The sequence below is a fragment of the Bos indicus x Bos taurus genome, chromosome 4 (assembly GCF_003369695.1).
Source record: "Bos indicus x Bos taurus breed Angus x Brahman F1 hybrid chromosome 4, Bos_hybrid_MaternalHap_v2.0, whole genome shotgun sequence".
NCBI lineage: Eukaryota > Metazoa > Chordata > Mammalia > Artiodactyla > Bovidae > Bos > Bos indicus x Bos taurus.
Window position 1 is genome coordinate 104,203,926 of NC_040079.1, and position 15,818 is coordinate 104,219,743.

The following is a 15,818-nucleotide window of genomic DNA, read 5'->3' on the forward strand; positions in this document are numbered from 1 at the left end:
ATTTTTTGTTTGCTTTTAATCTTTAGGAATTTGAAAAGTTTGACATTTTTGCTATCTATCTTTATTGAAATCTCCAGAGTACTTTGTGCTATGTGTGTTCTTTATTTAAAAACTCAAGCTTGCATTCAATTATTTCTTCCTCGTAGGGGCAAAGAGGCCAGGAAGGAAGAACTGGGCCTCCAGGACCTACTGGTGTTGGTGAACCGGGCCAGACAGTGAGTAGCAAAAAATTCTAGGTGGAATTAAAAGGATAAATTCTTATGTGCTCCTTTGGGTTAGACTATGGTTAAACTAAGCTATCTTTATCTTTTTGAACAACAAAAGTCAATAAATATATAAAGGTCAGATCCAGGCGTTAGTCTTCATACTACTTGAAAAAGGGATAACTATATTTATAGGATATGTACATAGGCTCTTAGTATAATCTCTTATGAAATTAATCAGCTTGTCCATGAAGAAAAGCGTTCTCATATGTCAGATTTTCCTAGGAGATAGGAGATCTAGGTTCAGACTTAATATCTATAATTTGTAATTGACTTTCCTATAATCATGAGAAAAATCACTGAGTATAATCCCCCAATACCGAGTATACTCTAAAGTTAGAATTGATAATGGTCGACAGGTAATACTGTGCAATTTGCAGCTTCTACCTTATGTAGCTTTGATATTCACTGTTGTTGGAAAGGAAAAAATTTTCTATCAAAAGAGAGCTGGAGAGGAAATGAATAAAACATGACTTCTGGAATAAGAAGGTTTTAAACTTTTCAAGTAATCATTATCCTTCTAGAAAAGAATAGTAGCTCAAATAAAAACAACCGACTGAATAGTTGGACTCTCAATTGGGTTTTGTAGTTCCTCACATGCAAATATTAAGACAAATGCGTGCTTCCTTGCTATACTCTGGGAGTGAAATGGCAGCATGTTATTTGAGGGTTAGACTTTTCACCAATGTCTGAATACACAGATTCAAAAAATAGAACATCAAATAGCGGGAAAATATACTGGCTTAATTATCTGCTGTTCCCACTAAGTAGATAGGACTCTTAAAACTTAACTACTGAGAGAGAGTGTGAGTTCTCTGCAGACACTGCTCATTCTACACTAGAGCAGACTGGAAACCTAGAAAAGCAAAGTGACATCGGCTAGAAGGACGCAGGCCCAGACATGCTGCCATGAGTAGAGGGAGTACAGCAGAGGATTTGGGACGTTTTCGACAGAAATGAAAAAACCTTCTCACAATGTTCTGAATAAGTGGGAATAAAAATGAGTTTCGTGTTTCAATGTCAAATCTTTATGAGCTGTCCAAAAGAAACCTAGGTTTTTGAAACAAACATAAGACTTCTTTTCCTTCCATATACCTACTTTTAAAAAATTTATTTTTAACTGAAGGATAATTGATTTACAGTATTGTGTTGGTTTCTACCAAACATCAACATGAATCAGCCATAGGCTTACCACCTACTTTTAACTTAATAAACAGCTCTGCCTTGCTGTGCTGAATCCTAAAAGAGACTGCATGGCTAACCAAGGGACAATACGTGACCATATATGTTGAATTATTCATCATGAACTGGGTGTTATATAAGACGTCTAGGCTATATGCAGTAGAAGTCCAGCATCAATTCTTAAAGATACAAATGGTTTCATGAGTAACTGACTTGGAGACTCTGATGGCATCGTCTCCATTGTTGCTCTTCCCACGAGCCATCCCTATAGCCCCATATGAACAGACAAAAGGAGAACAAAACTGAGCGTGTTAGGCCGGCCTAGCTGGAAGTAGACTCCTGTGCTCTTCATGAGCACAGAGTATGAAAATAAGTGTGTCCTAGGTGAATGCTCACCAAACCACATCCATTTTAAAGACGGTTCTAAATAAGCAAATAGACGGAACGTCACTCAATCTCATTTCCTAGCTCTACTACCATCCACTGAGTTACTTAGTGGCTGGGATGGAGACTATACACAGGAGCGACATCAACTTCCTTTGAACAATGCTAACTTGGATGTTGCCACTGCTGACTATGCCCAATCTGCAAACGGTACATGGAAGCCTGATGCCACCTTTCTCTGGACAGGGCCAGTTACATTTCTGATAGTATGCTGACTACCACGGAACTCCTTCATAATGGAGGGGGCCATGATGATGGCCATAATTGGTGAGGGGTGGGGGCAAGCAATTAATTAATAATCAAGAGAGGATTTGCCATTACTATCTACCATTGAAGGTCTTACTGTCTCCATAGATTTACTATGATGCAAACACATATGGATATATTTTCATTTATATTGCTTCAAATTCATGAGTTTCATATCTCTGAGAAATCAACAATTTTGCAAGTTATTAGTTATGATCTCTTCAGATATTTTCTTTTTTACATTATTTATTTAAGAACTCTATTGTTTAGTTGCATTTTGGGGTGGTTTCCTAAAATCTAACATAATGCACAAATTTATTTTTCTCTACTTAGAAAATGTCCCTAAATCATCCCTTGTGTTTTTAACTTAAGAAGTATTTTAAAAAATTCTTGAAGCTATTTTTAAAAATCTACCTCTTTTTATTAATATATTTTTGCTATACTGTCCTCTTCGCTTCTTGTATTTTTATTCTTAAGACCATTAATCATTTAAAGTCTACCTTCCCTTTTTTTGGTATCTATTGGTTCACTTTTACTCACTAAGAATTAATTTCTTGTATGTTTTGTACCCTGGCATCTGAATTTATTGTCAGCCAGGTTTACCTGTGAAATCCCAAGTGTTCTATGTTGGAGCATATTTGAGAGAAATGTGCATTTATTTGCGTCTCTTATGTATTCCAGGCACATACTTGATGTTAATGCCTTGACTAAGGTGTCCCAGGACCACCAATGTGGTGTCGCTTGAAACTACAACCCATACGCAGCACAGGACTCGGTTAGGAGTTGTCAGGTCCACTTAGAGCCCAAGTGAAGTAGACACGGTTCTTGTCATTCATAACACTGTGTTGATGGGAGCACTGTGATCTACCCTGCCCTTTCATTGGAGATATATAACTTAGAAGGTCCTAGTTTTATGGGGGGATTTCAGTTCTAATTTCCTGCTCATCTTCCACTGAGTGAGCCTAAATCTTTGTTCCCACTTCTTCCTCTTAGACTCCTGGACTTTGCCCTAGGACACAACCACACTTTTCACCCAGAACAGTCACAGTGTTAGCTTATGGGCATACCTCTAGTGTTCAGCTCTCTTTCTGTTTTGAAACCCTGTAACTTCCCGTAATTATTGATATTTTGGGGGCCTTCATTTTAAAGAAAAATTTGTATTATTTGCTTTTCTCTTTGTAGCTAGAGGGTTTTCACGGTATTGGCAGAACATGAAATTCTTGTTTGTTTTCTTGTTATCTAAGCCACAATTACACAAATTAGAGTGACACTGTGTAGTCTGTGAAATAATTGGGAACTAAAACCATAACAAAGAGGGGATAAATCTCAAGAAATGTATGAAAATACCGTCCCAAAATATCATAATAAAAATCAATAATGAGTTTTTGAATTATTTCAAAGTAACATAAAGGCTTATCTTAGGACTGACAAAGCTTCTGCTGAAAGTTGTTTACATTTGTTTCTTTGCCTGAATCATTTCAAGTGGTTTCTAGTTTAGTACTAACTACTCTTTTTATATGATAGTAATATAAATCTGATCAAATGAATTAATATTCCAGCTCCTTGACTGAACTATGAACTGACAGCTACCATCTTTAATTATATGATTATCACTAGTTGTGTGTTGGTCTGTCAGATGACTGTTTAAAGAATAATAAATTGGTTCAACACTCTTAGGGTGCTGTGTTTGGTTTTTTGGGAGCACTTTCAGTAAGAAAAATCCCCTGAAGTAAAACTAATTATTTTGAAGTTAAAAATAAATTTCACTGAATACTAAGGATAATTTTTAATATTATTTAGCATATTTATCTTTAATGCCTACAACATATATTGAAACCACTTTAATTGCGTATCCATGCTGCTGCTGCTGCTGCTGCTAAGCCGCTTCAGTCGTGTCCGACTCTGTGCGACCCCATAGACGGCAGCCCACCAGGCTCCCCCTTCCCTGGGATTCTCCAGGCAAGAACACTAGAGTGGGTTGCCATTTCCTTCTCCAATGCATCAAAGTGAAAAGTGAAAATGAAGTCACTCAGTTCTGTCCGACTCTTAGCGACCCCATGGACTGCAGCCTACCAGGCTCCTCCGCCCATGGGATTTTCCAGGCAAGAGTACTGGAGTGGGTTGCCATTGCCTTCTCCAATTATCCACACTATTGAGATTATTAAGGAAGATAATGATAATAGACAATTATATTTTATCTTGTTAATGTCTCATATAAAGCATTTCTGGTCAGACTTTGTTAATTGATAATTAGTCTCTTCCACTAGATATGTTTTAATTAAAGGTGTTCATTAGAAGCCAAATAAGAATGTCAGAGTTATAACTAGATCTGATAGCCTTTGAAAAAGATACTTTTTTACTGAGCATTTTTGTCTTTTAAAAAATAATCTGCTGGTACCATCTTAATAAATTGAAAGTATAGTTCATCTAACCCAAGTACCTGCTCTTTCTTTTCTCTGGTTAGCAGTCATCATTCACCTTGACTGTTTAACTAGAAAACTTGAGAATATACTGATGGTGCAGAATATTATGCTGACAGTTTCCAGGTTTCCAGTAATTGAACCTTGAATCACTGTTTTTTTCAATGCCCCTAAGTGATTGTTCACAAGCATTAACTCTCTGTTCTCAGCAGCTTGGAAAATGGGACTCCTCAAAGTCTTCATGATTTTCATTTTCACCTTGGCTACTGTCTTCCAGAAATGCAGACATGGAAGCAAGTGTCAGTGCTTACTCTATGTGGCATGCGTCTCCACATTGCTTAACATAGACCATACTCTGAGACTACTTAATTTGTAAAAACTTCATGAAAGGACTTTCTTAGCAATTGAAGGATCCAGGGAAAACAATTTTGATAGTGATAGCAAGCAGATATTTATTGAGTGCTTAATATGTAAGAGCTTTACATCTCTCTGATCTAGTCCTTATATTAATATGTGTGGTTGAGGTAGATACTATTGTTACCACTATTCTGATGAGAATGCTGAACTTAGAGAGATGGAATTATTTAAGATCACACTGTTGATATGTAGCAAGAGGTGGCTTGAACATCAGTCCAAATGACTCCCAAACCTGCTTTTAGTTTATTATGTAAGACTGTAAACTCTGAGACAAGGAGTGGGGCTGTCTGCTGTTTTCAGACGCTAGCACAGTGACTTGCACCTACCAGGCATTTGATAAACATTCGTTGAATGAATGGGGAAAAAATTTGAATGAGCTGGAAAAAGACTCCTTTGCATTCCATGAAAATTGGGTTATTTTCATTTGAGGAAGAGGAATAACCTGTTAATATTTTTTTATACAGTGTGTAATATTAGCTAGGGCTTCTCTGTCTAGTTTGCAATCTAATTTTCACACCATATTTCTTTTTCTCCTAGTTAATTGCTCTAACATTAGATTACTCTGTCATGGATATTAGGACTTTGATTAAGCCCTTGGATGGTTAAAAGCTAGTTTTCCCATAAGTACAGCAATTTAAATTGAGTTAAATGCTAGTTTTTTACTTTAATTAAAGCCTTTACTAAATTGGCTATGCATAAATACTAAAGAAGGCTGTCTTTTATAAGATACGATTTTAAGGAAAGCCCCAAAAAATTAGATATGGGATACAATTAGTTTTCTCTCTCACAAATCTGTAGTTGTGATTGGCCACTGATGTGCATAATGCTGGATCCTAGTTCAGCTCCAAGGCTGAGTAGAAAACATCTCTTAAATCACCCTAGATTACTGTAGACTGAGCCCCAAGATCACTCAGAGTGTCTACAGGGGGGAACCTCCTTTGGGGCTCTGGGCAACTCCGTCTTGTACCATCATAGATTTACTTCCCTGCCAAGAGAGTCCTAATTATCTTTCTATGTCTACTAGAGGAAAAGCTCCAGTTCATGCATCTGCCATTCTTGTTATTAGTCTCCTTTCTACTTTTTTTTTTTTTTTTGCCTTCTGGTCAAGAAGAAAGAGAGAACAAATTTATAATCTTTTAAAATTCCTGGTTTAAGTGAATATTTTGTTGTTGTCTTTTTCAACTAGCATCTGCCCGTTCATCCGTTTCAAACCCTGAGACTGCACTGTTTTCTTTCCTTATGTGAGAAGTCCTCACCTTACTGAGTGCCTTTCTGAGCAAGAGTCACACGGACTTAATTTTAATCATTGAGATCAAAAGTCTTGTTACCTCTTAAAAGATTCTATCAAGATTTCTATTTGCACATAAACCTCCAGGGGATTCAACAAGTTCCAGAAAGAATTCAAGTCTGAATCCAAATTTATCAGGATGGAAATTAAAACAGCATGTAAACAGAATTCAGTGCTTTAAAACAGCTGTGTGGTGATTCCTTCCCCTGGTGCCTAATTAAATTATTTCATCACTTTGCATCCTTTTTTGGGCCACACAGTCCTAGATTTTTAGCCTTTCCTCATAGGATTGATTTCCTCATCCTTATTCTGAAGTATCACTTCACTTCCATTTTCTGCCAATTTGAGAACATCAGAATAGAACATCTTATGCTAATCAAATAGAACAAGTATTTAATACAATGAGAATATTATTCTTCACAACCATATGATTCTACTTATCAGCATGGTATGTACTAGGAGGATCGAGTCTCACTAATCATGTGAATACGACTATATCATTGCATGCCCCTGTGAACTGAAATGTGACCATTATCTTTCTTCCTCTCTCCTCCCTGCCCTCTCCTGTCTCCTATTTTCTCTGTCTCTCCTTTTGCTCCTCACTCTCTTGTATCCTAACCAGGGTCCCCGCGGGCCTGAGGGACCACCAGGAGAGAGAGGCTTACCAGGAGAAGGACTTCCAGGGCCAAAGGTAACAGCACCTTCTACATGGAGGAGAAATGCCTCTATTGCATGATCATGAATTATAAATTCAAAAACGGTGTCCTAGCCAACTATCCCAGGTCAAGTATTTTCCTGATCATCTTCACCCTATTAAGTGAATTTGTATGTAAATTTTCCCTTAACATGAAGCTATAGTGACATTTGCAATTATAAACAAGTAATTGCAAGGCTGCTGCTTCATACAGTTACTGCATATGAAATTAGAAAATCTCTTAAAGTCATTCATAGTCATTAAAACCACAGGGATAAATAGCATCTTTATGCCCAGAAATTGTTATTGAGCATAGCTATATACCAAGTTTTGGAGAAGGAAATGGCAACCCACTCCAGTATTCTTACCTGGAGAATTCCATGGACAGAGGAGCCTGGTGGGCTGTGGTCCATGGGGTCTCAAAGAGTCGGACACGACTGAGCGACTAACACACACACGACATACCAAGTTTTACCCACAACTTTGTTCTGTGAAACAGACAAGAAACAATCTAATAAACCAATTTATCACACTATTGCCATTAATATAAGAAAGGTAACGTGGGTGGATGGAGGGAATCGAATTTGCCTTACTACCAGAAGGAGCAAAATGTTACGCAAGAACTACCTCTCACCTGGCAACTGAGGTGTTAACTGTTTGCACCGCCTCCCACATGTAATTCTTGTAGCTCAAGTTCCTCTAGACCAGGGCTTGCAAACTTTCTGTAAAGAACCAGACAGTAACTATTTCAGACTTTGTGAGCCATGTGCTTTCTGTTGCAACCACTTAGCTTCTGTTGCTAAAGCATGAAGGCAACCCTAAACAATGGGTGATCTTGGCTGTGCTTCAGTAAAGCTGTATCTACAAAAAAGCATGCAGTGGGCTGGGGTTGGACAATGGGTTGCTGATCCCTGGTCTAGACTCTTTACCCATAATATATGGCTCACTTGCTAAAGGCCACACAGGAAATGATTTTCTGAGACCCTTTGTGCAGCAACAACAGAATTTCAGGGTAGGTAAGGTCCCTGGGTTGGGAAGATCCCCCGGAGAAGGGAACGGCTACCCACTCCAGTACTCTGGCCTGGAGAATTCCATACAATCCATGGGGGTCACAAAGAGTTGGACATGGCTGGGCAACTTTCAATAGACTGAAAGTGAACGTTCACAAGGATAAATTGGGGGTCCTCTTTCCTCCTTTCCTAAAATGTTTCCCCCAGACATACAAGCATGCACATACACTACCCCGAGAAGCGTGTGCTGTTTTCTAAGTGTTTAAGACCTTCCACTTCATTCAGTCGAGTCACTGAGATCTGACCTTCTCAGTACGGTCTTACATTCTAAAATTGCTTCTCATTTTCAGCCTCTTCCACCATGATCAATATTCAATTATCTATGAGAAACCTAAATCTCCACTGAAGGGAAATCAGTTAGCTAAAACAAATATATCACACGAAGTTGTGAGTGACTGCTGGGCTGAATTTTAAAAGAAGCCCTTGTTAACCAACACATTTTAATTTGTTATAGTAAATGGAAATAATATGTTGGAAAAGGGGATATTACTAATGCCCTCGCCTAATCAAAATATCATCACAAGAAGGCAGAGGTCAGCAATTTGGCACCACATTTCAGAAAGTTTTATCATACATAATTTAATTTTTTTGGCACACAGTAAATTTCTAATTATGTATAGCCCAAACAACCTGGAAAATTCAAACAGCCAGAATTATTTCTCCTTATAATCTGTGGGGTTTAAAGAAATAAATAAATGAGAACAGAGTAAATAAAACACTGAGAAGCATATTTCAGGGCACGTTTTACTGGCAGTTTCAACGGCATGGTATAATGTTACATTCCTTCATAATAACCCATAGCACTGCATTGCCCTCTGACTCATCAAAGAAAGAACTCTTTATATTCAGTGTTGTTTTAGGATTGACTGTACACAGATGTACTTTGTGGTAACAATCAGAACCCATTAGACAGAATTCTTCACTCCTCAACTAGCAAGACCAATGGGAGTTCTCTGTATGTACTTCGTGGGGCTACTTTGCAATGACATGGGGCTTAAGTGAATAAATAATGACTACAGAAAGACATAAAGGTATATTTTCCTAGGTTTCTTGCAAATGTTCTTTGATTTTACTCTTGGTTCAAATGAATTTATGAAATGTGTGCTATTTCTGATCAATTCTGTGGTTTGTTTTTCATACAAATGACAAAGTGTTACGACTGCATTGACATGACATCACAACCAGAGTGATTCACGTAGGCCATGTGGCTCTAGAAGCAGACCCCAAAAGATTTTCCACAAATTCTTTTAAAACTAAGTTTTCAATAAATGTTTATAAATTTTGGTATAAAACACTTAATAAATAATTCCATCTTAGCAAATGTTATTTCACATACTGAGAGACAGATTTTCATTATGTAATGGAAACAGTTACAGAAATGGTAAAGAAACAGAAGACTGATTCAGTTGGTTGTAATACATGATTGATTAGATCTCCCACTTTCAGGTATTTCTGATTATATTAGGAATGGGGCTCTTTTCCCACTTCAGTGATGCTGTGTAAATTTTCTGCTTGAACAGATTCTTTTATATTTATGAAATGTTAATGCTATTTTTTTTTTTTCAGTTTACAAATCTTGGAGTTAGAATTACCCATTTGTAGTTAGCAGTGAATTTTGATGGTTTGAATGCTTTACCTGTTTTAAAATCCTGAATTTTATTACTGCATTGATAGCTCTCCCATATACTTTCAGGGTGAAAAAGGTTCTCAAGGAGCAATTGGCCCACAAGGAGAAGCGGGCCCATCAATAAAAGGGGACAAGGTATTGCATATAGGGTGGATAACAGAAAATATGCCAATAAAATGACTTTTTATTGTTCCTTATGTATGTATATTTATGAACTATGTACAACCTGACAACCATACCACACAGGTATCCAGTTAACTACAAACGTTTTAAAGACGGGTAGGAAGGGAAAGCTGCCAGAGAAGGAAGGGATATAAGAAATGTGTGAAAACACAGACAGCAATTAGTTTGGAGTCCTACATATACGTCAATATCTAAACACATCATTGTATTAGAATAACAATTGACATGGATGATTATCTTGGGTGTTGTATTTCTACTCGAATTACTTATTTCTTTTGTTTACTATTTACTGGTAGCTGTCTCTTCTGGGTATCTGTATTTAAGTAGCAGAGACAGTAGTAAATGTTGAACTATACAAATTTCAGACATCATACAATTCTTGGTTCAAATAGTTGAGCTCTGGTGGTGTAACTCCAATTCCAAATACACAAAAATACGTAAGATGCTCTTTCATTCTTTGGAGTAGTGACTACTGAGTACAACATAAATGCTGTGTTATAAGTTCAGTAAATTAACTTTTCCAGGTATTGACATGGTCTTTGTGGTTTCATATCTGGAGCTCATGCAAAGAAGACACTGAAATATCAGGACAGTGTCACCTAGTAACTACAACGCTTTTATCTGATGTTCATTCCCTTTCCCTTCTCCTTTCTTCTTTCCCTACTCTTTTATATTCTGGGATTCAAGTGATTAGATAAACACTTCTGTGATAAGGACTCTCAAAAATACACTATTTTACAGAACAAGGAAGTAGCTTTACTACAGATATTTAAATGTAATGTAATTCCCCAAAGAGGTCTGTTATATGAGTTGTTGAACATTTGCAGAACAGTGATTATGAGTTGGGTTCGGAGTTGGAGGGAGAGGACTTGAATCTATCAGTTGTGTGACTGGGAGTTGAAAATAGTAAAATGTTAGTTGCTCATGTCTGACTCCTTGTGACCCCAGAGACTGCAGCCAGGCTCCTCTGTCTATGGACTTCTCCAGGCAAGAATACTGCAGTGGGTAGCCATTTCCTTCTCCAGGGGGGTCTTCCCAACTTAACCTCATCTGGAAAATGGGGGTGCTTACTTTCAGAGGGTTTCTGTGAGGATTAAATGAGATAAAGCATGAAAAGCATTTGGCACAATGAATGCCTCATGATAAGCAATCAAGTTCTGAATCAGAATAACCCAGCTTTGAATTAAAACTCGAGTCCATTACCTGTTTCCTTCTATGGACATTTATTTAGACTAGGGCTTGACACAAAGTGAACCACTAAGAAGCATATGCCAGGGCCTGTCTTCATGACAGGTTCAGGTTTTTAATATTATATAAATTATGATCTAATCATGTGCTTTTGTTCACAAAAGCATATTTATTTAGCCCAGGCATTGGCAAACTATAGGGTGGGCTGCCTGTTTTTGTAAATAAAGTATTCAGCAGACACACCTATTCATTTAACTACTGTCTGGCTGCTTTTGTACTACTGAAGCAGCATTCACTGGTTTTGCAAGAGACCTTATTATGACTCTCAAGCATAAAATATTTACTATCCAACTGTTCAAGAAAAAGTTTGCAGATCCTGATGTAGTCTAAATGCAGTTGACATTAAAATAAGTGTATTGGGCTTCCCTGGTGGCTCAGTGGTAAAGAATCCACCTGTCAATGTGGGAGACACAGGTTTGATTCCTGATCTGAGAAGATCCCATATGCTGCAGAGCAGCTAAGCCCGTGTGCCACAACTATTGAGCCTGTGCTCTAGAGCCCGGGAACCGCAACCACAAGAGAAGCCACTGCAGTGAGATGCCATGCACTGCAACGAAGAGCAGCCCCTGCTTGCGGCAATAGAGAAAACACATACAAAGCAATGAAGACCCAGCACAAATATAAATAAATAAATAAAGCATATTTATCCATGTTGCCTAGTCCAGTGGTCAACTCTTGGTTGTCAATTTACTTGGCCTATCAGTAGCATCATCTGCTAGGATCCTCACCTTCTTGAAAGAATATCTTCACCTGATCCCTCTGGCTGTATACTTTTCGGTCTCCAATGCTGGTTTTTCATCTCTCTGACCTCTAATACTTGGAGCACCCAAAGGGCTCAGTCCTTGAACCTTCTCTCTTCTCTTTCTACTTGAAAACTCACCCAGTCTTGACTTCAAATACCATCTATATCGTGAGAGCTCCCAAATTGACAGCTCCAGCTCACACCCCTCTCAACTACTTGATATCTCTGCCTGAATGTTTATTTTAGGTATCTCAAACTTAACACGTCCCAAACTGAGCTACTGGTATTACACCCTTCCCCAGCCTTGCTTCATCTCAGTCTTTTCCCTCTCAATAAGTGACAAGTATGCTTTCCCAAGTATGTTATCTGGTCCCATCACTTCATGGGAAATAGATGGGGAAACAGTGAGAGACTTTATTTTTGGGGGCTCCAAAATCACTGCGGATGGTGATTGCAGCCATGAAATTAAAAGACGCTTACTCTTTTGAAGGAAAGTTATGACCAACCTAGATAGCATATTCAAAAGCAGAGACTTTACTTTGTCAACAAAGGTCCATCTAGTCAAGGCTATGGTTTTTCCAGTGGTCATGTATGGATGTGAGAGTTGGACTGTGAAGAAAGCTGAGTGCCAAAGAATTGATGCTTTTGAACTGTGGTGTTGGAGAAGACTCTTGAGTGTCCCTTGGACTACAAGGAGGTCCAACCAGTCCATCCTAAAGGAGATCAGTCCTGGGTGTTCATTGGAAGGAGTGATGCTAAAGCTGAAACTCCAATACTCTGGCCACCTCATGTGAAGAGCTGACTCATTTGATAAGACCCTGATGTTGGGAAAGATTGAAGGCAGGAGGAGAAGGGGACAACAGAGGATGAGATGGTTAGATGGCATCACTGACTCAATGGACATGAGTTTATGTGAACTCCGGGAGTTGGTGATGGACAGGGAGGCCTGGCGTGCTGCGGTTCATGGGGTTGCAGAGTCAGACACGACTGAGTGACTGAACTGAACTGATGTTTTCCCACAAACCTCAAAGATATCCTCGATCTATAGCAAATCGTGATGGCTTTACTTGCAAAATCTATCTAGGATCTGAGCACTCCCCACCACCTTCACTCAACAGCCTGGTCCAGGCCACAGTCATCTCTCATACGGACATCTCTTCCGTTTGTTCTCAATGTGGCTTGCAGAGTGAACGTTTGAAGACTAAGCCAGATCTTTTACTCCTCTGCTCAAATCCTCTAGTGGCTTCTCAGCTCACGTAGAGAAAAGCCAAAGCCCTCACAATGGCCTAAAAGACCCTATCAGTTGCTCTGCCTGAGCCCACTGACACACATCCCTGACTTCATCTTCCACTGCTTTCCCTCATGCTCACCAGCTCCAGCCACATTGTCTCCTTGCTGTTTCTGGAATGTTCTAGGCATCTTCCTTGCATGGATGTTTGCTTTGCCTGGAATGCTTCTCCTCCAAGTTTCTACCTGGTTTATCCCTCTCATCAGTGAGACCATCCTGAATCACCTTTCCCCAGATTACAGCTATCTCTCCATTCCTCCATTTATTTTTCTCTTGAGCGTGTACCATCATTCAGCATACTATTATTTCTTCTGTCTTGTTTATTATCTTCTGTGTTCCCCAAGAAAATGAAAGATCTATGAGGAAAGAGAGTTTTGTCTGTTTTGGTCACTGCTATTTCCCCATGTTGGAGCAATTCCTAGCACACAATAAACACTAAACAAATATTTGTGGAAATACACAGAGAAAGGATGAATGATATTGTTCTCACTGATAACTCTCACTTTATTTCTCAAAATTATTCATGGAATAAGAAGGTGAAGTTCTTTCATTTTGCTGCACTTACCTTAGATAATTTCTTAAGTTTTAAAATGTTTTAAAAAAGTTTTAAAATTTTTGTTAAGATTTGGAGGAAAAAGGTATTTAGAAATTTAAAAAATATTATTCTTTAATTCCTTTCTCAAATACTGATCTTCTTACATCCTATGAATTTTATATGTTTTAAATATTTAAATATTTCTATGATCTTAACAAGAAGTGTTTGTGTCATTATAAAAACAATTTTTGAATTTTTGGTTTCTCTATGGAAAAATGATTGATGAATATAAGCTGGTGCAAACATACACCATTTTTGACCAAATAGCGAAAACATTATTCACTATTTTGGCAAATTTGAACCATACACTATTTAAAAGCAATGGTGTTTTGTAACTTTCCATGTTGAACTTCTTTATGGTTTAAAAGATAGACTTTAATCCATCATATTGCAAGATTAGCAAAGTGTGAAAGAATGAGGTTAGCTGTATTCTTAAATTTCTGGCTTATTTCTACACAGGGGGATATGGGACCTGTGGGACCCCAAGGACTGATGGGCATCCCTGGAATTGGGAGTCAAGGGGAACAGGTAATTGCTGCTTTCTCTCTTTCCCTTTCATAGAGAACATTCTGGCCTAAACCTGGTGTTCACTGAAGGCCAGTCCAGCAAACAGCTATAAGTACATTTGATAGTGGAATTGCAATGGTGTTGGCTCAGATGGTAAAGCATCTGTCTACAATGAGGGAGACCTGGGTTCGATCCCTGGGTCAGGAAGATTCCCTGGAGAAGGAAATGGCAACCCACTCCAGTACTCTTGCCTAGAAAATCCCATGGATGGAGGAGCCTGGTGCAGGCTACTGCCCATGGGGTCGCAAAGAGTTGGACACGACTGAGCGACTTCACTTTCACTTTCACTTTCATCCAAACAGGTATGTAGGAAGGGATAAGATGGTTCCAGAAGATTCTAGTTTTGAGAACTTACAAAGACTTAAAAAATAAATCGTGTGTTTCTTGGTGCTGTGACTGTTAACATTAAAGCCAATTTACAGGATGAGGGTTTTGGAGCTTTTAGTTTCCCAAGGGAAACGAAATATTTTATTTACCTGGTGGGTTGTGTTTGCTTTTCCCCTTGAATCTTTATGACTGATGAAATCCCATTCTGTTCTGACGCCAGTAGAGTAGTGTTTCCCATTTTCTAGCCACATAGCAATCTAGGAAAAAAAAAAAAAAACCTAAACAAGGCCCAGCATTAGAGGCACTCACTTTACTGAAGGGGCACCATTCCTGAATAGAAGCAAACCACAAAGCAGGTTTATAAATGACTCTTGGTCCCTCTTGGTCAGAAGAAAGGAAAGATCTGTGAGGCTGTCTCTGAATTTATGGCTGGAACCTCTTCCAAATTCTTCTGATTATAACTTTTCAAAAAGCGAGGCAATTTTGTTTAACTGAAATAATATGAATATAACATTACTGTCTACCTATATGATCTCATTTAATCAAAGTGACCAACAAATCCAAATTTATTTTGAATGTCCTCTTGTGTAGAAAGTGGCAAAAAGTTTAAAATTTATGATTACGGTTTAAATTATTCCATTGCCTAGTGAACAAATAGTACTTCCTTTATCTAGGATGGGTGGCTCAAACTGTAAAGAATCTGCCTGCAATGTGGGAGACCCAGGTTTTATCCCTGGATTGGGAAGATCTCCTGAAGAACAGAATGGCTACCCACTCCAGTATTCTTGCCTGGAGAATTTCATAAATAGAGGAACCTGGTGGACTACAGTCCATGGGGTTGCCGAGTTGGACACGACTGAACAACTAACACTTATCTAGAATAGGGAGGGAAGGATAAAAAAGGAGATAATTGAGAATATCATTATTGACATAAATTCTTGAGTTTATTTTTAATTATATGCTAATTAATCAGTATTTTTTGTTGTTAATTCGAGCAACAGCCAAGTTGGATATTACTCCTTTTTCTGTTTCCTTCCCCTTGGTAGCGGTCCTAGTATAATACATCAGGAGGATTAAGGTGCAGGAGAAGCCAAGATGAATCTGTATATAAATATTTAGATAATAATTAAGAGCTGTTGTTTTTGGACTACGTAAGGATCATGGTTTGACTATGCCACCAGGCATCCTCCAGCTTTGTCGTTTTCTTTGCTAGTCTC

At 38.3% G+C, this 15,818-nt stretch overlaps 1 protein-coding gene across 1 annotated transcript in view; it reads left to right on the forward strand.

Annotated features, from left to right (window-relative positions):
- COL28A1 (collagen type XXVIII alpha 1 chain) overlaps positions 1–15,818 on the forward strand; it is a 182,053-nt gene that overhangs the window by 50,028 nt on the left and 116,207 nt on the right. Inside the window, exons 13-16 of the mRNA XM_027540086.1 lie at positions 147–215; positions 6,883–6,951; positions 9,718–9,786; positions 14,167–14,235. Of these exons, the coding sequence (XP_027395887.1) occupies positions 147–215; positions 6,883–6,951; positions 9,718–9,786; positions 14,167–14,235 (276 nt within the window). The remainder of the gene's footprint in view (positions 1–146; positions 216–6,882; positions 6,952–9,717; positions 9,787–14,166; positions 14,236–15,818) is intronic.